The following is a 22,257-nucleotide window of genomic DNA, read 5'->3' on the forward strand; positions in this document are numbered from 1 at the left end:
CAGGCTGAAGAGATTTACCAGAACGAACCAGAATCTCAACAACTTTTTTTATTTTGGTGCCATTGGCCGATTAACTGACCCAAAAACTTGGTTTTAAAACGTAAATGAAAAGGTTTTGGTGAATTTGGGTGAAAAGGGTTAGGGTTAGGGCGATAGAGCTTTGACTTGCCGCGGTACCGTTGTTACAATTAAAGTTCAGAAAATGTTAAGTGATTTGAAAAATGTGCAAAAACCATGGAGGAAAAACTTTAATTGTAAAGTGAAAACACGTTATATATATAATTAAATTGAAATTACAGGTACGTTAAAACAATCCCATTTACTGTCCTATTCTTCTGTCTAAGCAGTTACCTGTACTGCGATTTATTCCGATATATTTGTCTGTATATGGAAGAGGAGGCTACAACTCCCGTCACGTGATTACAAAAACCCGGAAATACAAAGTGTAGCTTTGACGTCACGTCTTCACGGGGTACGGCTACAGTGGAGCTGTTATTATGAAAATGGAAAAGAGGTGTTTTAAGCTGTATTGGTCGCTTTGAAGCCCGGACTGTGAAGAGCTGAGGTGGTTGATGTTGAGCTGAGCGGTGCAGCTCGGACATTTGGCGCCAGCAGCAGCGTCTGTGTGGCTTCATGGACAAAGACAAGTGTACCGACATTGTAAGTAAACGACCCCGTTAGCTGTTTTCTGAGAGAACGGCCCAGCATCGCAGCTCGCCTCCAGCCCTCCTCTGAACCCACACCACAGGCTGTACTTTCACTGGACTGGCAGCGCAGACATGCACACTGTGCACTCATGCTCTCTGTGCCTCTTGCAGCATGGTCCCTGCTCCTGGATGGAGATGCACCAGTACATCGGTGACCTCATCACCTCTGGAATCACCTCCAAGGATCAGCCAGATGTGCTGAATGCGGCGTGGGGGCTGGCTGCAGGGGACCCTGCCGCTCTGGGGTTCAAAGCTGCTGCTCTTGAGCCTCTACCACATCCTACACCAGCTCAGGACAAGGCAGAGGCAGCGCTGCACGTCCCGCCTAGAGCCACACAGAGCAAGGGAGAGGCCAGACACCGAAGAGAAGGTGAGAGAGTTGTTGTGATTTGCTTTTAAATGTTATTGTTTTTATTGTGACTCGTGTTTCCTTCATTTTTAGATGTGCCTCGTACCTGTACCTGCCCCGGCTGCCCTTACTCCACTTCCCCACCTTCCTTTGAGACTTTAAAACCCAGACAGTCTCTGTCCTCAACATCACGTTCACAGGCAGCTTGCCACCCCAAAGATCTGAGCAGGACTGCTCCAATGAGCCTAAGCACGTGCCTCCCCAATACCAAACAAAGCAGTACTGCCACATCCGAGTTAGAGATTGGGACGCCAAGCCGACTCCAGGGAGAGAATGCAGACCGAGAGTCTCAGAGCCCGGAGCCTAATTCAGAGTCTCCTCCAACCAGAACGTCCACAGGCACTTTGTCCAGTCTCTCCATGTTCCCCTGCTTGTGTTGTCACTGTGGCCTCCAGACCTGCACCCAGATACTGGGCTCCCAGGACAGCAGTGACTCCCCTTTTTCTCACACCCACGCCCATCATCATTTCCATCACCACCACTGCCCCATAGCTTCCTGTTTTTCATGCCCTCAGCTTGCCCACTCTCACTCCCCACAGCTCTCTCGTCCTTTGCCCTGCTTTTCTTGCCAGCGCTCCTTCCCTACCTGCTCTCAGGTCTGCCAGCACCAGAGCAGGCAAACGCAGCAACAAGAGAGAGGCAGGACATCCGCATCCTCATCATCACCACATCCCTGCATGCACTGCTCTGCCTCCTTCTCCAGGCCATCCCAGCTGCTGCAGCACCAGCGCTCTGAGCATGCCCACAAACCGTCAGGCTTCCTCTGCACAGAGTGCGGCAGGTCCTTCAACTCACACAGCAACCTCCGCATCCACCTCAATGTGCACACGGGTGCCCGGCCCTACACCTGCTCTGACTGCGGGAAGAGTTTTAGCCAGTCAGGAGCTCTGAAGATCCACAGACGAATTCACACAGGTGAAAGGCCATATTCTTGTGGATTTTGCGGTAGGGGGTTCCCCCATCTGGCAGGGGTTCGGGCTCATCAAAGGACCCACACTGGTGAGAAGCCCTACTGCTGCAGCCAGTGTGGGAAATGTTTCACGCAGTCTGGAGCTTTGAAGATTCACACTCGTATCCACACAGGAGAGAGGCCCTTTATCTGCAGCATTTGTGGGAAGGGCTTTTCGAACCGCTCCGGGATCCGCTTTCACTCCCGCACCGTCCACGGGCTGACGTCTGAACATGCTGGAGAAGCTGCAGTTACGGGTGGATATCGTGGAGCAGCAGGCTGTGGTTATTCACCTGGGCATCCCAAGACTTTTCTTCCCGCTAGCTTCGGTCCAAGTGTACCTAACAGGTCAGGCAGCAATCCGCGTGATTCCCCAAACTCTGGCGGTGCTGCTGCATCAACTGCTGCTCAGTCTGAGACAGGAAACGCTGGCTCTAACAGAGAGGGACTTCTGTATGCATGTGAGGACTGTGGCTTGCGTTTTAAAGATGCCCCCTCGAGAAACAGACACCAGACTCTGGTGCACTACTCCTCTGAAGGGAGAGAGGAGGAAGGGGGACAGAGGAAAGAGGTAAGTACCAATGAGAGCACCCAGAGTAACAGCAGCAAGTGACTTAACATTACATTACTGAAACTCTACAGTACATGAGCTTTTATGTGTTGAAATCATTAATGCACAATATGTTCTTTTGGTATCATGCTTATCAATATGGAAAATCTTGGAAATTGCGACAGACAGTTTTATGTGATTCAAGGAGTTGGACCTCAACCATTTTTCTGCTTGTGAGGTATCCAGCTGTCTATTTGTACAGATTCATAACTGCTACTGGCTGAAAGTGTAATTTAAAACAACCAATCACACACACCAGGCTTACTACTGAAGACCTTTCAGTGGGTTTATTGTGCCTTATCCAGCAGTGGAAGAAACAGTTTTCATATAGTATGGCAAATAACTTGCTTAATGTGGCACCAAAAATTTGTCAAAGCATTCCCAAAGTAAACAATTTTTAAAGTTTTTTTTGGTTTGCTTTTTTTTAGAAATGACAAATGGACTTTCTGCCACGTGACTCTTAATACAAAATGCCTTGTAGTAGGAAAAATTACAATTTTCTAAGTAAAAATCTATTTTCTATTTTTCCTCTTAAATTGATCAATGAACAAGAGCACTTTTATTTCACTTTATTTAAATAATGTTATTTTGTAGTTTCACCATTTGAGATATTTTCCAGGGAAAAAAAAGTAAAAACTAAATCCATTGGACTTTGCATGGCTTTGAAAAGTAAGTTTGGGGAAAAAAAAAAAAAAAAAAAAAAGTTAAAGTAGGTACTATAGAGTTAATTTAACATAGTTGTAAGTTTTTCTTGGTTTTGTTTTTTTTTTTTTCATGTGAGAAAGTTGTTGTACAATGGCAGAAGCCCAGGGAGCACATCTTTCTTTAATGTTACGGATGTGTGGAGCACTCCTTGTATAGCAGTTGCATTAACACCATTAAAGAGAATAATGGTGTTTTTCAGACTGGTGGGTAACAACTTGTCAACAACTCCGTAATATTGTTGCGGTCAAAGACACTTCAGTAGGTTGATCACAGGGGCATTTGTCAATAAGTCCTATCATTACAGAGGTCTGTTGTGCCTATCTGTGATATATATCATCCATGCATTTATTATAAACTGATGTTTGTTTGTTTGTTTGTTTGCTACCTTACTTTGTATTTTATCAACAATGATGTGAGCTCATCAGAGAGGACCAGCACACAGGTACACAATCAATTAATGTTAGATGTTCAACGGGAGCCACCTAGTGGTTAACTATGGTCATAACATCATTACCCCCAAGTTAGTGTACTATTTATAGTGCTTCCTAGATCTTATTTTTGTTCCCCATCCCACATATACATGTTAAAATCATTTGTTGTGAATACAATGTTTTGTAAAGACAAGTAACATTGTTTCCTTTTTGTTGTGTCAACCTGTTAAATATACTGAATCATACATTGGTGTGTATTTTCTCAAAGTGCAGCTCGTGATTAAACATTGCATCAATAAACAGTATCTCTGAGATACTATTCAACCTTTTTTTTTTTTTTTTTTTTTTTTTTTTTTTTTTACTTTGTGAATCACAGGATATCTGTTCAGTGACATACTTCCTGGAAGGAAGCATCTGTGTCCATATGGCTCTCAGATTATTCTGTCCTCTGAGGAGTGTACCCTCACATGTGTAATGGTCCATAGTGTCTCCTCTCTGGAGGTTCAGTTCTGTCAGTATTAGTACACTCTGAAAAAGACCGTCCAACTTAGCATCCACATGAGATCACCCCTATAGTCCTCTGGTCTCAATCGACATTTGAGTTCAACAGAGTCTTTATTTTTCTCTGTGACTCGGCTTGCTGTTCTCACAAAGGCTCCTCATATGTCTGCTTCCACAGTAAAGAGTCACATGACTTGGGCTCAGCGTAGACCGTGCTCAATGGTCGTGGCCCATTGGCATGGAGAGCAGGAGTGCAGTAGCCATTGGACAGTATTCTGTGTGAGGGGCAGTCGTACTGAGCGAGGCTGTGTGTTGTCTCTGGACCTGTGGCAAGTGCTGGGAGAGAAGGTCTGTGTGTATTGCTGTGAGGCATCCCCGTCAAAGTCGGCAGGCTGGCCTCAGAGGGCTGCTCACTGAATGGTGTGGCGTACTCTGGTTCTGGGGGAAGTGGCTCAGCATACTCTGGCAGGTTGCCCGGAGTGTCATAATGATTCAAGATGAAGGGGGTGGTGTAGCCCTCATCTGAGGAGGGTTTAAATGTCGACCCAACCTTCTGTCCGATAGCTGCAACAGCGGGCTCTGCATAGTCTGCAATGGATGAATGACAATGTATGTAGATGACAAGCAGACAACAAACACTGGCATTTGATGGTGATCAGCTGAAATCAGATCATATTAATTTGTCTAGATAATGACCTTAAAAATATATTGTATAATATTGGGCCAGTTTGTGGTGCTCACTGTCACACTCCTTAAGCAGTTGCCAGGCAACCAGCAGAGACTCCAGGAAGTTTCTGGTCCCAGCTGAGAAATGAGACTGGCAAGCAGTCCATGGGACCATTCATTCAGTTTTTGTATTGATTTTAAGAGTTGTAGAGCTTTGGAGGAGCTGGTAGATGGATTGTTACTACTGGACAGAAGCGGAGTGGTTATTTCCAGCCCAAAACTAACCGTATGCTTGTTGTAGCTTTACATGCGGGTGACATAGAAGAAGGTCACAATAATAAACTCAGAAGGCAAATAGGCAAACTTGGGACTGTTAGTTTGTCAAAGATTTTTTTTCAACCACTAAAGCTGCGATTGTTTTCATTGAAATTTGAATCTGTCAATATTACCTGTTATTGTTCAAGACTAATTCATCATCTTAGAATACCTTTAAAGCACTGTGGTAGAATTGGTAGAACTTGAGGCTTGCTTACTTATTTCCAAACTTTTGGTTGTATCTCACTGCCTGTTTTAGCTCTTCACCTTCTGAAGAAGGCGGTGAAACGTTATTGAAAGCTTTGGGATTTCTTTCATAGCCAGACATGGCTAGGTGTGTCACAGCACTCTGACAGTGTTTCAGTTCTACATTTTAGGACTCTTTGAAAACAGCTAATATGAAATGTCACACATTTTATGACCTTTGAAAACTATGGGGGACGGACCAACTTCATTTGCGCAGACCATACTCTTTACCCCAGCAGAGGGCTGTGGTGTGGGAGGCCCCGACCTCACTCTAGAGTCCACAGGGAGATGCAGAGCTAGAACTGTTTTAATTAGACAGGCTTTGGCGAGGGCTTCAACTGTCTTAGTGTTGACCCTCTGTCCTGTTTATCACTGGACCTCTCAGGGAAGGGCCCCCTCGCGGGGGGAGGGGATGGGGGAGTCGGAGAAGGTACTGGTGGTGGGGAGTAGGCTGAGTACTCTGTATCGAGCGCCAATTAAAGGGTCTCTTTCAGAGAGGCTCTGTGGACCAAAGAAAGGAATGTTTATACTGTGACTGGGTTGTGGGCCGAGCCAGAGCGAAGAATGGACAGCCCGTGGAGAGAGCTGTTTGAGGAGCTCATGCCAGGCCTGACAGGCAAACTGACTACTGGGGCCAGAAACTGTTTAGAGTGGAAAGATTGAGGGGAAATCTTGAGACATCTAGTAAACTTTGAATGGGCTTCAAAAGAAAAAAAAAAGGTAGCTACAGCTGATGGCTACTTGCAACACAAGTGTGTAGCTGTCAAACTGGAAAAAAACAAAACATTATAACACTTTTCTGAATTCTCACCATTTAGAGGAGGACTAGGTAAAGCATCATGGACATTTCGCTCCAGAGGGTAGGAGATGAGCTCTGATTGTGGACAGGGGAGACTCTTTGTCTGGAAACCCTGACAATCTGCTTGACACACAGAGACAAGACAGTAAGAAGTGTTCTGGCAGACGATTATAAAATGAAAAAGAGCACTTGACTTACTTGTGGGTAAAGTGTACTTCTTTTGTGAGTCTTTTTTCCTAAATAGAGGACATGAACACAAAGCATTTTAATGACGTGTGCCAATAATGGTACATTATCATTAGAGCTTAAAAAGATGATTTCTTGTGACTGCAAGGTGAAACACAATCAGACCAACAAGTCAACACTTCAATTTGAATGGTTTGTTTTGCAAATAAAGCTTTTTCCCGCTCATATTGAGGTAAGCAGTTCTCCCAAGCATCCATTACTCAGATACTATAGTTCAAGTTTTTGCATGTTAATTCAAGTTTACGGAGCTGAAACAACTCATTGATTATTGTTAGCCAGAAAAATTCTAACAAACACTATCTTTGATTTATATACACTTTGGTCAAATGTAACAATAATTACACAAGGCTCTGATTACCATTTGATAACTCAAGACTGAGTGTGTCTTTTAAACCAGTTTAAAATTCTGTACATAATAAAATGTGGTACCTTCGCTTCCACCAGACTCCAGCCAGCAAACAACTGCCACACATTATCAACCCCAGCACCACTCCCACGGCCACTATCACCGGTTGACTGGCGCCTAGACGAGCGTAAGTGTTACAGTAAGTTAACAGTTCCACAGGTGTGGGAAAGGAATGCTGTTTATTGCAATGTAAATAACGGTGGGTGTGAGATTTGTTTTTCATACTCGGTTTAGTTTCCATTAGCACTGGGTCCTCTTCGGGAGTGGAGGTGGGGCTCGGGTGTATACCTCCTGTTCCTATCTTTACTTTTATGGATGGAGATTCTGCTGGACAAGCACCAGCACAAGATAATTTAAGAATCATCAATTCTCCAGTGCTGAATAAATCATGTCAATGGATGACATTTCCTTTTGGGAAAATAGGAGATTAATAACACCTACCTCCAGCAAAGCGGGATCTTGGTGTCACCTTTGTGAAAGGACAACCCAGGACCTGGATCTGAGCTGAAGCTCTGCCATGCCAGTGCAGTGGCTGTAGCCGAAGAAATCGAGCCACCACAGAGGGAAACAAACTGTTGCGAACCCTGAGATGGCCGTCAGTATAGGCCCGAAACACCTGGGAACCAATAACAACCACATTACTTATTCACAGAGAACAGGAAAGCTCCAGGAATGACCTCACTGCTATATAAGTTTAGGCGTGTTGGACCATCAGTCCACGGCAGTGCATACCTTTTTCTCTCTGCTGAGAGTGCCTTTGTAAAGCTTCCAATTCTTTCTGTCCTTGCTGAAAAAAAGGATGTAGGATTCTGTGTAGTACTCATTAGACCCCATCGTTATTATTCCTGAGTGAGGAAAAAAACATATTTTCAGATCTTAGAACAACTTTAAAATGAGATAAAACTCGGTTCACATAACACAGAAGAATGTTAGAAATTAGGCTTTACTTTGACAAGAAACGGAGGAGCATTTGAATTTGACCATTTTCAGTGGTGAAGCGATAACTAATGTGTAAACTGGTGTGGTCCTATTTATCTTAATGCAACATCAGGACTCATTTTGAGCCACTGAGCAAAATTAATTGGCTCAGAGGAATAAACTAATGGTTTTGGCTAAACAGACAGCCCTTGCTGGTTGTTTTCAGTTTATTGCTGAGTTTGGTCTTTACACTGAATATGCTGTTAATATGCTTTCATGTTAATAGACAGACTTTTACATGCAAATGTAATTTATGATTTAGATTTTCAACCTACCGGTGACAGTGCTTTTATCGCTCAGCTCGATTTCCACCCACGGGTTGGGATCGTTTCTGTCAGCTGCCCAGGGCAGGAACCCATGGCTGGACTCCATGTTTCTGGAGGACCAGAACATTTTGTGCTCTTGACTGCTTTTGCTCAAGAAAGATGAGGCGTTAAAACCAGAAATAGTCAGGTTATTGTTGCATTCTGTTTGGAGAGAAGTACATAATTCAAGTGAAAGCGTACAGCAAACACGGTAATTCCAGCATTTGAAGAATTGGTAATGTGTAGTGATGAATGTCTCATCTCATTTGTACCTTGGTTGAAGAGCAGTTTCTTTTCAGATAATGATCCCCTGTAAAAAGACACTAGTTAAAAAGGTAGTAATCAACGTACGTAATCAATTTCAGATCAGAATTTCAATAAATCCTTTTGTAGTTTACTGTCAGCCTCTGTGATAAAACACTCATTTTATTTTAATTTTGGACCACAAATAACTGTAGATACACACGTTTTAGAAAGGATCCCATTGGCAAAGGTGGCTTCATATAGTGTTAGACTTTTCCTGCGAGTTACAGTGACACGACCTCCCATGTTATCAGAGGCAGCTCCAGCATGGATTGCAGACTTACAAAGCACTGAAGTCTGTAGACGAGAGCAAGATTGATGCACTTCAGATACGTTTTTAATATAAAATGTCTAACACAGATTAGCTGGATGAAATGTAGGTTGCTTACATCTCTGTAACCGTGTTCAGAGTTCCCCCACACGTCCCCTGTGACGTTCTTGCATCCAGCAGGGCAGTAAACACTGAGAACAGAGTAACGTGTTAGAAACACTCCTGTACAGAAACTGACTCCATTAGGGTAAACGGTAGAAGGCAATCACTTACCTCAAATGCTCCGAGTTAAAATGAGATCCTTGTTGCAAACAAGAAATGAGGTCTGTAACAAAAACAAATTGACACAAGTTGTCAATGACACAAATTGGCACACTTTAAAATTGCTTTAAAGTTTTCTTTAATAGCATGGTGCAAAACCCAGTATCTCAGGCTTACATAATACACCCGCCATTCACTCAAAGACACACAAACAGATTCTGTTTAGGACTGTGTGCTAAATTATGGGATGAGTGGTCATCACTGTTGATGTGACTAAGTCCTTTGTTACTGTGACTTTGTCACAGTTCACGAGTACAGCGAATGGTCCTTGTGTGATCACAGTTAACAGACAGTGGTTTCTATGTCTGAACACAGGCTTAGCTCCAGACGCTGCAGGATTTCATAAACAACTCAGTAAAAAACAGGAAACTGTGATACATATTGTACAAGACAGATTACCTCATGCAGAGAAAAGGAAATTATTTCTAAGTATAGACCAGCATTCAAAGTAAACATGGCCGCATTCAGTCAGACCAATGTGTTCCAAACTGATGAAGCCCCTGGGATAAGGAGGTGAAACGTCTTTGACAAACCCAAGTCCTAAGTCCAGTTGAATTCAATTCAATTGTTGGCCGGATATGGCTGTATCGTCATTAAGACAGGAGAAAACTGAACGTTTACATTATTTTGTGATTGAATGTAAATGATCCAGGAACACTGAATTTGTAGTTCAATCCCTAACTAAATGTACGTATTTAAATGTTACAATCTGTTACAAGAGTGAAAATATGGACCACAGAATGTGTACTTGTTCGCAGTTGAATCAACAGCTTCTGGGCTGTGATGCCTCACGGTGACAAACATGGGAATGAGCTCACAGTGGTTAACAGGCTAATGACGAAGAGGGGGTGAGAAAAAGAAAGCCAGCCACTTCATGCAACAGACTGGAGCCTGAGGCCTCATTCCATTGAGCTGGAGAGAGGGATTTAGACTTTCTGAGCAAACACGCCAGAGCAAAGATAGTGATGGAGGGGTGCATGCCAGTAAGAGGTGAGTAATGCATTCACAACCACAGTTACGTACACGTCAACACACAAGTACACATACAATTGGACTAATCTTCACTCAGACGCCGGTGTTATAATTACACCAGTGAGAATCTGGAAATCGGCTCATTTTAGAAACTCTATTTAAACCACAATTGAAAAAACACAGACATCATTCATATACTTATCATAATGACATATTACATTTATTGTGACATGTATTGCTGAAATCAGTATATGACAATTGCTGTCATACCAGGATACTGGTCTGTGGAATAGGACAGTAGAAACCCTCGTCCAGAGCGGTGTGGGCCTGACTTGAACGTTATTGTCACTTCATTGCTTTGAAGTGTCACATTTTTCTGTGATGAATCAAGCTTCCCACAGACTGGACCTGTGAACATGCAGACCCACAAACATTGAATGCATTTCTAAAAGAATGCAAAAGCATATATGCAGCGCAAGAAGTGTATTTCCAGTTCTTAATAATGGTTCAGTAACTGTCCAGAAGACAGTAGAGCCATATAAACTGTAATGCAACAAAGAAAACTAAATCCAATCACCATGTAGGTTATGTGGAATCCACTTGTAGGCACAAAGGATTGCCTAGAAGAATACTTCAGTGAAATGAAGTTGTCACATTTTATGCCCTGAGGACATGACTTAACACACCTGGTTGGAAAACATGCATGTGTCAGCTGTGCAACTGGGTTTGCCTCGACAAATCAATACGTCAATGGAGTGGGATGCTTTTTCTGTATTCCATAGGCATGACTGTGACAGCAATCAGTAATTAAAAATCTACCAGCACATATTTCAGCGTTATGGGGACACAGGAGACATGAGAGGATGTCTTTGATGTTCGGGGCTATTGACAAATGGACACAAATATGACATCCATTTAAAGACCACTGTGAACAAACTTACCAAGACTATATTCTCCATTGTTGTCTGTGATTACAAGTGAGCCATTGCTGCAGCCTGGACTGCTCTCAATGTTAAAATCCCCAAACAGCAGTCGCAGCGTGCGATCCTCTGGCACACGAAGCCTCCATCTACACCAAACATTACTGGGATAGGTGCCTGGATAGTTCTGAGAGGCCAAGGTGCCGGACTCTGTGCCCAGCAATGTATGTCCACAGCCATTACCTAAAATAAATGTAAATTCACTAGTGAGAGAATAAAAGGGGACAGCACATTAAGAAAATCCAATCTCAGCTTGAATGTTTAGCTGATTCCATCCTAACAACTTGCTGTTCATTTAACATGCTCTTAAAAAAAACAACAACAACAACAACAACAAAAAAAACAGCTTGGATGGAAGTCAAGATTAATCTTTCAGGTTTTCAGTTACTTTGTGAGTTTGTAACAAATTGTAGTGGCAAAGACTGAGTTCCTTTGGTTTTTTTCTTTTTTTTTTTTTGACAATTTAAAGGAAGCTGCATATCAAGTTAGGGTTAAGTCAAGTTTAGGGTTTTACATTTAAATTATTTACTAGATGTGTTGATGTTCATACTAGTTCTTACAGTGTTTGTTGCCTGAAATATTAACTGATCCAAAACCCAGAAGTGTTCAAACAACCTGAAAATAACAAGGATCAATTGGGATTGATTATTTATGATGTGAAAAACCATAAGTTGTACAATGAGGCTTAATCAACTAATTACAGTGTACTTATCAATCCTTAATTTATAATGCAGCTGCTAAATGTGACATTATTTCAAAACTAATATTTTTCACCTCTAAAACAGCTGTGAGAAGAGAAGCGTAATCAGCTGAGCACCTTCGGTGAGGCAACTGCAGATCATTTTATCATTAGTTTCCTTAATCAAATACACTTTGGGCTTTTGAAAGCCCATTTAGGGACAGATGAGTAATAAGTCTGTTCTATTCTGAACATGCAAGTCAGACCAGAACGTGTTTATACTCTACAGATCATGACTGTGGAAGGATACAAGTTCTGGTGTGAAAAGGGCTCAGCTCCAAAACCTATAACCTGTGCATTGATATCACAAAATATTTAATAGTCATTCTACAATTTAATTGTAAAGAAGGCAGTTCTGATCTTGAGAGAAAAAGCAAGAAGAAGAATACAAAGAAAGTTTTTCTCAAAGTATGAAAGTATGAGTTTATATTATGAATAATACTTCTTAATGTTGAATCATTATTCCTACCAACCTGTGGTTGCTGTGACTAACACTGTGAACTGGAGTCAGAAAAGCATAAATATTTAGATTGTGTAACATCCCTGTGGGTCACAGAAAATAAATTAGTCAATTCCTAGTGGTCAGACGGAGATAAGTGCTGTGGGGGCTGCAGACTCACCCTCAAAATGTCAAATTCCGAGAATGGTCAAAACACATACACAAAAAAAAAGGCACCAGTGTACATCAAAGCTGACAAATCAAGCCTGTCTTGTCTTCCTTATAAGGGTCTTGGAGATGTGTTGAGGGGAAACAAGAGAATAACCTTCCACTTACTCTGTGTCACACACACATCCTGTATCACGCCAGCTGTCCCCCGCTTCCTACCAGTGTCTCGGTTCCTTACACCATAAACCTTTGGATGTTATTACCCCACCTCAATTCCCCAAAGGATTCCCTGGAAATGCCACACCGACATACTGAGACTGCGGTCAACAGAGCGTTGATCTGTCACCTTCCGGTGGGAGGCCACAGTGGCAGTAATGCAGAGGAAGTTATGGGTGGCCGGGACTCTTTGCCTGCTCACTGAACCCTTTCGCCTACAGTCTGTCTCCAAACCAATCTGTTTCGAATTACTGACAGTGAGGGGTACGTGTTCAGCCATTTGTGACCGCTTTAAACATTTAGATGGTGATTTACAGAAATGTGGCGTCAAACTGGGTGGCAGGAGAGCAGACAGTCAATCAAAGGCACCCCAGCAGCACTGTTTTTCCAATTGTGGCTTTGCTGACAGGCCCTTGCAGGCCCACACTAGCAGACAGGATGTTCACCTGTGTTACCTGTCAATGCATTGCTTTATTTTGTCCTGTGTGTGTCAATCATAACATTACAACATGCAAGCTGAAATCTTTCCCCCATACTCTGGCCCCGCCAAAGCTCTTACTGCATATTACCAGCAAGTAACAAGTGACTCAGAATAAATAATTGACCCTGGACTTAATCATCCTGTTCCATCCGATCCAAAGTCCCAGAGTCAGTTAAAAACAACACAAAAAGAGAAGGTCTGTCGTATGTCTCAGTCTTGGAGTCATACTGTAAGCTATTTTCTGTATGTGATTCATACTGTACATGGACTTGACTGCTGTCAGTGGGAAGGTGCGCTCAGAGCTGGGATCAGTAGGTAAACACGGACAGGGGAAGAGTATGTGAAGAATGCTACCATGACATTACACAGTCGACCTTTACACCCTCTTCAGTTTGACATACCACATTTTGTCCGCTGACCCGACACACAGTGAGGTTAGATGAGTTTCTCGCGCTTGATAAAAATGTGTGTGTATGTATGATTTATATATATATATCAATCAATCAATCTCCAAAGTATGAGCAGCTGCTGAAGTTGATGGTTCCGTGTAAGAGTCACATCTATGAGTCTGAGTAGTTTGCATGGAGAAGATGTTTCTCAGCCAGTTCTTCATTTTCATTTCACTGCATGAAAATGATCTTACACCATGAATAAAATTAAAAACTATACTGGCCGCTCGTGACCGTCCGGCTTGCAGCTCGCTAACGACATACTTGTAATAAAGTCTTTCGTCAACAAAAACGCCAAACAAAACGGGACTTTTCTTACCTTCCTGTGCACGAACAACCGCGGAAAAGACGCTTAAAGTGATCCACAAGACGGCAGCGAGAGACTTCACGGCATCTCCGATGTTTCCACACTTGGTGAGCATGATTTCCAGACGTGTGTGCAGGAAAAGTAAGGTGCAAGCCCCGCAGGCTGGAGGCTCTGCCGTCTGGACCGAGTGCTGCCTCAAAATACTGCATATTTACTATTGGTCACGGGACGCCAACTCCGCTCCTCATTGGCTGGCCCGGCTGTCAATCACAGAATCCCAAACATTCCATTCCCAAATATGGGCGGGATGATTTGTAGGTGCGCTCTGATCTGACACTCTGTAGTTCAGAGCGTAGTTCAGTCCTGTCTGGCTCTCCACACACCTTTCTTTTTTTTTTTTTTTTTTTTTAATGGCCATGTCACAAACCAAAAATCAAAATGTTGTTGTTGTTTTGTTTTAAATCACGGTACACATTCTTGAATATTTTTTTTCTTCAAACCAAAACTCCGCCCCCTGGCGGCGAAGCGCGGGCAGCAACATAAACACAGCATGCAACCGTTTCCCCGGCAGGCAGGTTTTATTACACGGAGCGCCAGTAAAAGTGAACCACACAAGCGGCAATGGGAAGTACAAAGTGTGCGTTAGGTCTGAAGCCGGCCACGGGACTGCCTATGATTAAAAAGACATTTCCGCTTCTCCCTTTGGCGGCTGAAAACACGGGTTCCCGCCGCGGCTCAAACCGAGCCACATAACGGCAGTTTGACCGACTTACGCATCGCGTGCGAACTAACCACCTCTCGTGACAGCGGGACAGATGCTTCTCAGGCAAATGCTGCCTTCACTGCAGGAAGTGTCCCGGAGCGGCACGGCGCATGCTCTGCTGCCTCTCCGACGGGCGGAGGATGAATTATCCCCTGCTGTGAAAATAATAAAAATAAAAAAAAAAGGTAAGTCAAACTATGTCGGTGATAAAGTGTTGAAGTGGTGCGTTTGATGTCTTCGCCGCGGACCTGTGTGTTTGCTTTGTGCACCCTGAGCGGTACGAGGAGCGCGCGCCGCCGTCTCACTGTTGTTGTCGGGCTGTGCGTGCCGCCGCGCCGACACACGTCAGTTTGAGTGGGAGAAGGAGGGTGAGAAACACACACAACTGTCCGTGTAGGAGTTGGTGATCTTTATTATATCAAGTGCCGTGCACATAGATCAGAGCGGAATATGTTTATCAGCTCACTGTGTGCTGCTCTTCGCTGCATGGAAAGGTCGCCTGTTCTGTTTCTCTACCAGTCAGTGAATAATCTCTCCTCCGTTTCTTTATAAGCTGTTTGATATTGTTGAGCCAACGTCTCAGATGTTGCGTGTGCAGGACCAAAAGAGTGGTTTGGTTTGGGTCATACTGCAACTGATGTAGTGACAAGGTGTGTTTTATTGTTTTGTTAATGTTTACTGAGTAGTGGTTTTTTTTTTTTTTTTCAATTTTTCTAATGAGGAGAGTATTGCAGTTGACGGTTGAGTCACATTTTGCCAAGCTAAAATGTATTTAAATGCTGTATACCTTCACTGGCTCTTTGTAGGGGTATGCAATTACTTTATATGTCAACTTTTAAGGAACTGAAGTCTATAGACCAGATATATAGGTTACTGATCAGTATTACAATAGAGAGAAAGACCTAACATTGATAGCTATGTGGATTTGATGATTTGATCAGTATGACTTGGAAACAGAATTGCTGCTAAATTATATTTGTTCAACAGGTCAGTCATTGCTATCATTCCTGTACTTGTGGTCAAAACAGAGGCATGATGCAACAATGTAAAATATGAACGCAGTGATATTGTGTGATTTGGTAACTTTACTTCAAATGTATTAAAAATAACATTTAGAATAACAAAGTTTCACCTGTTGAGTCTGCACTGTCTATCAAATAGCTGCACCCGTCCTACAATGCAGACCTATCTCAATCGGGTTTAAGCTTTAGTCCCATCATTTAAGATATTCATGTACATTCTCCACAGCAATACAGAAAGCAAAGCCTGCCTATGGGAGGATTATGCCATTTTAAGCTCATTGTGGATTGATTTCAATGACAGTTGCATGCCAGAAAAGACTTGGGGGAGGCTTTCATTGATCTTTGCATTAAATGGCATCACTGCATGCATGTGTGTGCTTTGGATGTTAACATGCGTGCTTGGCCCTCTCTGCGTGCAGCTCTGTGGGGAGGGGCGATGGCGGGTTCTGAGGTCAATGTGTCTCCAGGGGAACTCATAATGGTAAAAGATGAGGAGGGGGAATCCAGTGGCAACAACCATAAGACTCAAGTCATCCTGCATCTGCAACCCCTCCTGCACGGGTAACATGCCATATTATCAATCAATGTGAATTTTTTTTTTTAAATTATTATTTTGCTGCAAAAAATATAGAGGCAGTTTTAGAGAATGCAGCAGTAAGCACCTAAATTAAAAAGATGTCAGACATGCAGTAGTTATTCACATATTAAGATGTTAATTTGAGAACTACTAAACTCTGGGTCAGCATTCAGTTGTTAGTATTTTGCATGTGAGAAAATGTTGCCCTCTGCAGGGTTAATGATGACATTGCTGACACTGGCACGACAGTCCTGGCCATAGAGACCCATCATGGTAAGTGATGAGAGACTTCCCTCTAATGCTGACATTCCTCAGACACAAAGCATGTTAAATCAACAATTACTTAGATGCCATAAAGATATTTAGTGCACAAATCAGTTTCTTGCAGCACATTTGAAGCTGAATTTGTTCTTTATTGGAAAACGTTTCTACAGAATACTGAGACACCTGTGTATGTTGTCGCAGATGTGTATGAGTGTACTCTATTGGTGGCTATACTCATGTTCTTGTTCTGTTTTTTCTAGAAGACAGTAAAGCAGAAGGAGAGGAAATTGAGTATGGCTACCCAATCACTTGTGGAGACAGCAGAGCTGTTCTGCTATTTAAAAAGTTTGTGTGTCCAGGAATCAACGTGAGATGTGTCAAGGTACGTTAACATACTTTGCGTGATTAAAGTGGTGAATTACTACCATGTTAAACTTTTCTCTTTGAACAAACATGATTATTTTCATCTTGTTTATCATTTATTTCTCATTTTTCTCTTTCTATGTGTAGTAGCTTTCATAAACATGCTACTCTTCTCTCACAGTTTAATGACCAGCTCATCAGTCCTAAGCAGTTTGTACACCTAGCCGGGAAAGCCACTCTGAAGGATTGGAAACGGGCCATCAGACTGGGAGGTGTTATGTTAAGGTAGATGTAATAAATTGAAACAGCTATTTGCCTGTTGTCTTTTCCACAGCTGCTGGAGACACACAGGTGTGTAAACCTGAATGACCTTTCAGGGAGTCCTTCACTCTTATGTTGGCGTCAAGACTTAAAACACCTCAATCTTATGCAGCCAACAGCGTATCTCAGCATATAATTTCACTCTTCACATGCTGAGTCTGTCTGTTACAGGGTTTGGCACTACATTCCTGAGGTAGTCGGTAAGCAGCATTATCATGATAGGAGGGTCAAATAACATACAAGCAGACTGCTGGGTGATACTTCTTACCCCTTTATCGTGTTTGCACTTGTTCTTGCTGTTGCTGTGAGTCATTAAACTGGCTCAATAGGCAATATTTGTTCTTTTCATCTTTATTTCTCTAAAGGTCAGATCAATAGGCTTTGTTGTCAACAAACATCTAGGAAGGCATTGGGATGGTTTGACAAATTCAGTCCATACTTTAACACCCTTCAGCAGCCTTGAAACAAAAAAACATTTTCTTGGACATTTTTAACCTCCTTCTCCCCATACACAGGAAAATGATGGACTCTGGCCAGATAGATTTCTACCAGCATGACACCTTGTGCAGCAACACCTGCCGCAGCACTAAATTTGATGTGCTGATTAACAGCACGCGGCTTCCTCCAGGGACCTCAGTGCAGCCAAGCCCATCATGTTTGGCTCTTGACCCTCTTGGAGGACAGGTGCCTCCCCTGACAGGTAGACTTCAGTTGGCATTCAGTTTCCTGTTTTTCCCCAAACATATGCCAGGGGTGCTGTTATTCTCATTGTGATGACACAGACTAAAAACCTTGAGGCCACCTGGGTGTATTTATTTGTAGTAATAAAACAGGTAAAGCAATATCTTCAAATGTCTTTAGGGTCTTATGGAAAACAGTAAATGATGAATTGAGCTTTGCATTTAAGTAAAAGCATGTGTCGTAAAGATACTTTTAATTCTACAGAATGATGTGGAGATCCTTGGCAGGCTTACTTACCCACATTCATTTGTAATGTGAGATGTTTTTGTGCCGTATTTACAATATGTGCCTGCTGTTCCTTTTTCCATTTCCAACAGAAGTAATGCATGACACAGCAGAAGTGGAGGAGGCTATGGGGCACAGGTTTAGTGCAACGGCAGAGTGGAGCCCTGGTCCAGCCCGGCGTGTAAACTCTGCAACAGCCAATGGACATGCAGCAAAGAGAAAGAGGGCAGAGATGCCTGGTAAATATAAGACATAGTTCTGTTAAGCAAATTAAATAGGTTGAGGATTAGTTTGTATGAAGCCAAACAAATGGGGTGAATGATAGGACAAATACCTGACGATTCAGGGTCTATATGTAGCATGTATTTTGTAAAATAGGTGGCATAAATAATTACAATCTAAAATTATATTTGTCAAACTAAGTTGCTGTGGTGCCATCGATAGTGGGTTTCATTTTCTTCCGAATGTCCTGTGACCTTAAAAAGTTGCTGATCCCGGCGAGCAAAGAGTGCTGTCCCTTTATATTACCATCTACTGCCTCTGACATTTCTAAGTGTGTTTTTTCTTTTCTTGCAAAGACTTAAGCTTTGATTTAAGGGCTTTTAAAGGCGACCTGATTGGGCATTGCACCAGCTGGGCTATAGTAGGTAAAACAGCTTCCAGTGGTCTTTTGTGAGAATGGCAAATTGCAATGCCTTGCCACAAAAGCAGTATTGCCTGTTACAGAGCTTTAAACAAATTGACACCTCAGAGTAAAAGCACCCAGCCAGTAACCACGCTCTTCTTTCTGCAGGAATGTTCTACTTGACATCAGCGTAGATTACTGAGGTGGAAAAATTAATTAATTTAGCTTCAGATAGCTGCAAATGGGATTTGGAATATTTTTATTGGGCACATTAAATTTATGCTGACATACATTAAAGCAAACATAAAAACAGCCACATTTCTTATAAGATATCAACTACATCTGACATTTCATCACTGTAATACACTCAATACATATATTGTGCAGTTTTGCACAGACTCCAGGTCAATTTTCATTCTTCCTCCGATCTGCAATGTCCTTTCTCTCCTCCAAAAGCCCCATTATTCGAACCCATCTTTCTTCTTTCCTACTCAGTCTTCTCTCTCCCTCTTACACCCATTTAACATCTTCTCCCCAAGTGCTAAACCTCTCTCATGTTTTCTATCTCCCTCTATCTTTTCTTCATTGTTTCTCCAACCTTGTCTCCTCCTTCTGTGTTTGCCCTGTCACTTTATTACTCTCATTTCCACTCCCATGATTCTCTTCAACTCTCAAGCCTTCATTGCTTTTCCACTTAATCTCATTTATTCCCCATTTCTAATTGGTTAAATATGCTTTGTCTCTGTTACTGTCCAACTGCACAGCTCACACAGGAATAGATCCTTACAGACATATACAATCACCTCTGTGATTGCTCCTACATGATTTTCCTTTATCTCTGTGGCTTTTTTTCATTTTAAGTGCTAAGACAAAGAAGCACAGTTATATGAATACATAATAGCGACCTTCATGATTTACAATCTAGATGGAGTACTGAAGCTGTGGCAGGGTGTGGCAGACTCAGGGCTGATGGGGCACGTCCTGTCCGGTCTCCAGACTGAATTCTTAACCGCTCTTAAAGGAGTGGAAGTCCGCAGTGAGAAGGCTAACCTGCAGGAGACAGGTAAGCTCCTTGAATAACAGTCAAGCAAAAATTACAGGATAAAATCAGTCTAGTAAAACTGTACAAATTGATATAGATAAACTGATAAATGAAAATTACTCAAGAGTTGCAACTGATAATTTTATTTTGTTTTGTCAGATGCCATCTTGCTTAATTCCTTGTGTGAGATGTTTGGTCTTGTTGACTCAGTGAAACAAACTCTGGACCTGACACGCAGCCAAAATGAAGACAGCAAAATCAAAGACAGTATTTTTGGTGAGAAAGCAGTTGGATGCAACATACAGTATATACAATAATGTTTATGTATTTATTTAACTGATTGTTATCATGTTTTTCATTAGCATTGGATGAAATTTTGGAGGAACGGCAGAAACAAGGTTTTGAAAAAAGCACGTGTTACAAACATACATCATTGAAACACTTTCGACGCCAACGGCAAAATCCATCAAGCAACCCAACCCAGACTGTGTTGGCCCCCGTGAAAACAAGCCCATTGACCCAGCCTATCTCTGTCAGTGGCTTATCTGCTGAATCTTTTACTCAGCTCACTGGCAACCCTCGTCTCTTCACCCATTTCTATACCTCCACTGATCAACATCAGCATACCACAGTTGGCAGTGACAGTGAAAGTACTACGTTGGAGTGGGACCATGAGGTCGGTGAGACAGGTAGCCGGGACAAGGCTCACCTGCTGGGACACAAGGATACCAAGAAAGAGGACACCTCAGGGATCTACGAAGAGTCTGGACAGAGGAATGTTAAGTCACAAGGAGATCATCGCCTTAAAAATGAGGAGGATGAGGAGACAGAAGGCTTGCATGACACCGAGAAGATAATTATAGAAGGAAACGTATCAAAGAAACATAAAAGTAAGTGAGTGAGAGAGATGATCCCTAAGGGATGCTGAAGGAATGTGCCTGAGACCTGAAGACTGAAAGGATCCAACCTCCAAAAACAAAGTTACTTTGTAAAACTGTTTTTTTTTTTTTTTTTTTTTTGCTTGTTTGCTCATATCTTTACTGTAATTATTTTAGCTGGGTTGTGGTTACTTCAGTGGTATTACAGGCACAGCTTAGCTTTTCACAGAGACTATTTCATTGTGCTTTTGAGTGAAACTCATTTTTTCATTGATGAGTAGACTAACAGAAAATAAGTCAGCAGCAATTCAATAGATTCAACAGTCAATTAGACAATTTTTATAGCAAAGAGATTTATAAAACTTGTTCAGCCTCTCAAAAGTGAATATATATATATATATAGCTGTTTTATTTTGTTAGTCTTGCCCTTAGGTTTTGGACCATTGGTCTGACAAAATATGCAGTATTTTGCAATATATTGCAATACTTCCTACTTTCTGGAGAAATGTAAAAGACATCCTCTTTCTTTTTTCTCCAATACCTTTTTCTGTTTTTGAAATTCTTTCAGTATTTTATAGACCAAAAGTAATAAATCAATTAGTAGAAAAAAAACAAACTGTATTTTAAATGACACATGACTTGCAGTCCTAAGAACCTCTATTGAATAAAGAAATAGAAATCTAGGTGGTAGTGATTTAACTCTAAACTACCTCTGTAACAGTTTCTATTTAAAAATCTGTAAATATAATTACTGATTCTTTACTGTACTTTAAAGTCTTTGGTGATAGTATTTCCCCAGCTCAAGCTATTTGTGATACATTTACTAAATATGTTTATAATTAACATCCAACAATATTTGTAATTTAACATACCTATTTTGTGAGTTCACACTTGTGTCTGGTTTTTCTTCATGACTTGGGTTTCGTGAAATAGTGGGTACTGGGCTCATGTTTAGGCCCTTGCAATAATGACCAAGCTCTATGCACCAGACACTCACTGTCTATATATAGAATAAATATTGTGATTGTTGACATTTATTGTTACTTTATACGGGATACTGTGTACTAATGTGCCACAAACACAGAATCGTGCTGACTGACCTCCTTTTACTATTGAACAATCCGTGTGTTTTTGTTAGACAATAAACAAAATTCCAATAAAACCACTCACATGTAGAGTTTGAACAGAAACTGTGTTTCACTAGTGAGATATACAGTGCTGGTTCGACCCTTTATTCATCTTTTACTGCTTTAACAAACCACTGATGTGAATGCTAGTTTCTCCAGTTACATTAATAAACAGAGATTAATGGCTAATTCAACAGCACAAATGGGAATTAAACAGCTGCCCTGTGAGTTCACCTCACTCAGCATGTCTAACAGACGATTACATGACAGTCTCTGTTGTCAAATATTAATTTTTCATTGACAAACATGAGGAATCTCTTGTGATATCACTGACTGCTAAAGATACAAGTGTAGCAGCAGTTTGCTGCTTCTGTGGGATTTAACATTTGC

General features: G+C 41.9%; 3 protein-coding genes across 10 annotated transcripts; 2 read left to right on the plus strand and 1 right to left on the minus strand.

The window, feature by feature from the left end:
- The first annotated feature begins 449 nt into the window (after nucleotides 1-449).
- LOC115044417 (zinc finger protein 551) lies at nucleotides 450-3,378 on the plus strand. The gene is made up of 3 exons (XM_029503389.1): nucleotides 450-660; nucleotides 819-1,077; nucleotides 1,150-3,378. Exons 1-3 carry the CDS (start codon nucleotides 634-636, stop codon nucleotides 2,676-2,678), a joined length of 1,815 nt encoding a protein of 604 aa, XP_029359249.1. The 5' UTR covers nucleotides 450-633; the 3' UTR covers nucleotides 2,679-3,378.
- A 758-nt stretch (nucleotides 3,379-4,136) lies between these two features.
- On the minus strand, nucleotides 4,137-14,998 carry LOC115044415 (discoidin, CUB and LCCL domain-containing protein 1). 6 transcript variants are annotated; one of them, XM_029503387.1, is made up of 16 exons: nucleotides 14,931-14,998; nucleotides 13,932-14,837; nucleotides 11,082-11,303; nucleotides 10,411-10,548; nucleotides 9,121-9,172; nucleotides 8,966-9,038; nucleotides 8,740-8,873; nucleotides 8,546-8,583; nucleotides 8,244-8,435; nucleotides 7,723-7,835; nucleotides 7,432-7,606; nucleotides 7,216-7,314; nucleotides 7,014-7,107; nucleotides 6,537-6,574; nucleotides 6,351-6,458; nucleotides 4,137-4,900 (listed from the first exon to the last, which is right to left on the minus strand). In XM_029503387.1, the coding sequence occupies exons 2-16, from the start codon at nucleotides 14,032-14,034 to the stop codon at nucleotides 4,458-4,460; spliced, it is 2,022 nt and encodes a 673-aa protein (XP_029359247.1). In that variant the 5' UTR covers nucleotides 14,035-14,837; nucleotides 14,931-14,998; the 3' UTR covers nucleotides 4,137-4,457. The 6 variants fall into 6 exon arrangements, with proteins under 6 accessions (XP_029359247.1, XP_029359246.1, XP_029359245.1 ...); XM_029503386.1 differs by having other exon boundaries at nucleotides 6,351-6,461; XM_029503385.1 differs by having other exon boundaries at nucleotides 7,216-7,317.
- On the plus strand, nucleotides 14,480-22,195 carry LOC115044418 (glucocorticoid modulatory element-binding protein 1-like). Of its 3 annotated transcripts, none has more exons than XM_029503391.1 (10): nucleotides 14,480-14,867; nucleotides 16,124-16,265; nucleotides 16,496-16,554; nucleotides 16,806-16,927; nucleotides 17,090-17,193; nucleotides 17,745-17,929; nucleotides 18,288-18,434; nucleotides 19,746-19,883; nucleotides 20,022-20,138; nucleotides 20,225-22,195. In XM_029503391.1, the coding sequence occupies exons 1-10, from the start codon at nucleotides 14,735-14,737 to the stop codon at nucleotides 20,758-20,760; spliced, it is 1,683 nt and encodes a 560-aa protein (XP_029359251.1). In that variant the 5' UTR covers nucleotides 14,480-14,734; the 3' UTR covers nucleotides 20,761-22,195. The 3 variants fall into 3 exon arrangements, with proteins under 3 accessions (XP_029359251.1, XP_029359253.1, XP_029359252.1); XM_029503393.1 differs by having other exon boundaries at nucleotides 20,073-20,138; XM_029503392.1 differs by having other exon boundaries at nucleotides 16,809-16,927.
- Nucleotides 22,196-22,257: the final 62 nt, after the last annotated feature.

The sequence above is a fragment of the Echeneis naucrates genome, chromosome 6 (genome assembly GCF_900963305.1).
Source record: "Echeneis naucrates chromosome 6, fEcheNa1.1, whole genome shotgun sequence".
Classification (NCBI taxonomy): Eukaryota; Metazoa; Chordata; class Actinopteri; order Carangiformes; family Echeneidae; genus Echeneis; species Echeneis naucrates.

Coding starts and splice junctions, on each gene's coding strand:
- LOC115044418 (XM_029503391.1), top strand. CDS start 14,735: ATGCTTCTCAGGCAAATGCTGCCTTCACTGCAGGAAGTGTCCCGGAGC. Junction 16,555..16,805: donor GGCCATAGAGACCCATCATG/GTAAGTGATGAG, acceptor TGTTTTTTCTAG/AAGACAGTAAAGCAGAAGGA. Junction 18,435..19,745: donor AAAGAGGGCAGAGATGCCTG/GTAAATATAAGA, acceptor TTTACAATCTAG/ATGGAGTACTGAAGCTGTGG.
- LOC115044415 (XM_029503383.1), bottom strand. CDS start 14,034: ATGCTCACCAAGTGTGGAAACATCGGAGATGCCGTGAAGTCTCTCGCT. Junction 11,304..13,931: donor GGTTGTTCGTGCACAGGAAG/GTAAGAAAAGTC, acceptor CATTTATTTTAG/GTAATGGCTGTGGACATACA. Junction 10,549..11,081: donor CAATGGAGAATATAGTCTTG/GTAAGTTTGTTC, acceptor GCATGTTCACAG/GTCCAGTCTGTGGGAAGCTT.
- LOC115044417 (XM_029503389.1), top strand. CDS start 634: ATGGACAAAGACAAGTGTACCGACATT. Junction 661..818: donor AAGACAAGTGTACCGACATT/GTAAGTAAACGA, acceptor TGCCTCTTGCAG/CATGGTCCCTGCTCCTGGAT. Junction 1,078..1,149: donor GGCCAGACACCGAAGAGAAG/GTGAGAGAGTTG, acceptor CTTCATTTTTAG/ATGTGCCTCGTACCTGTACC.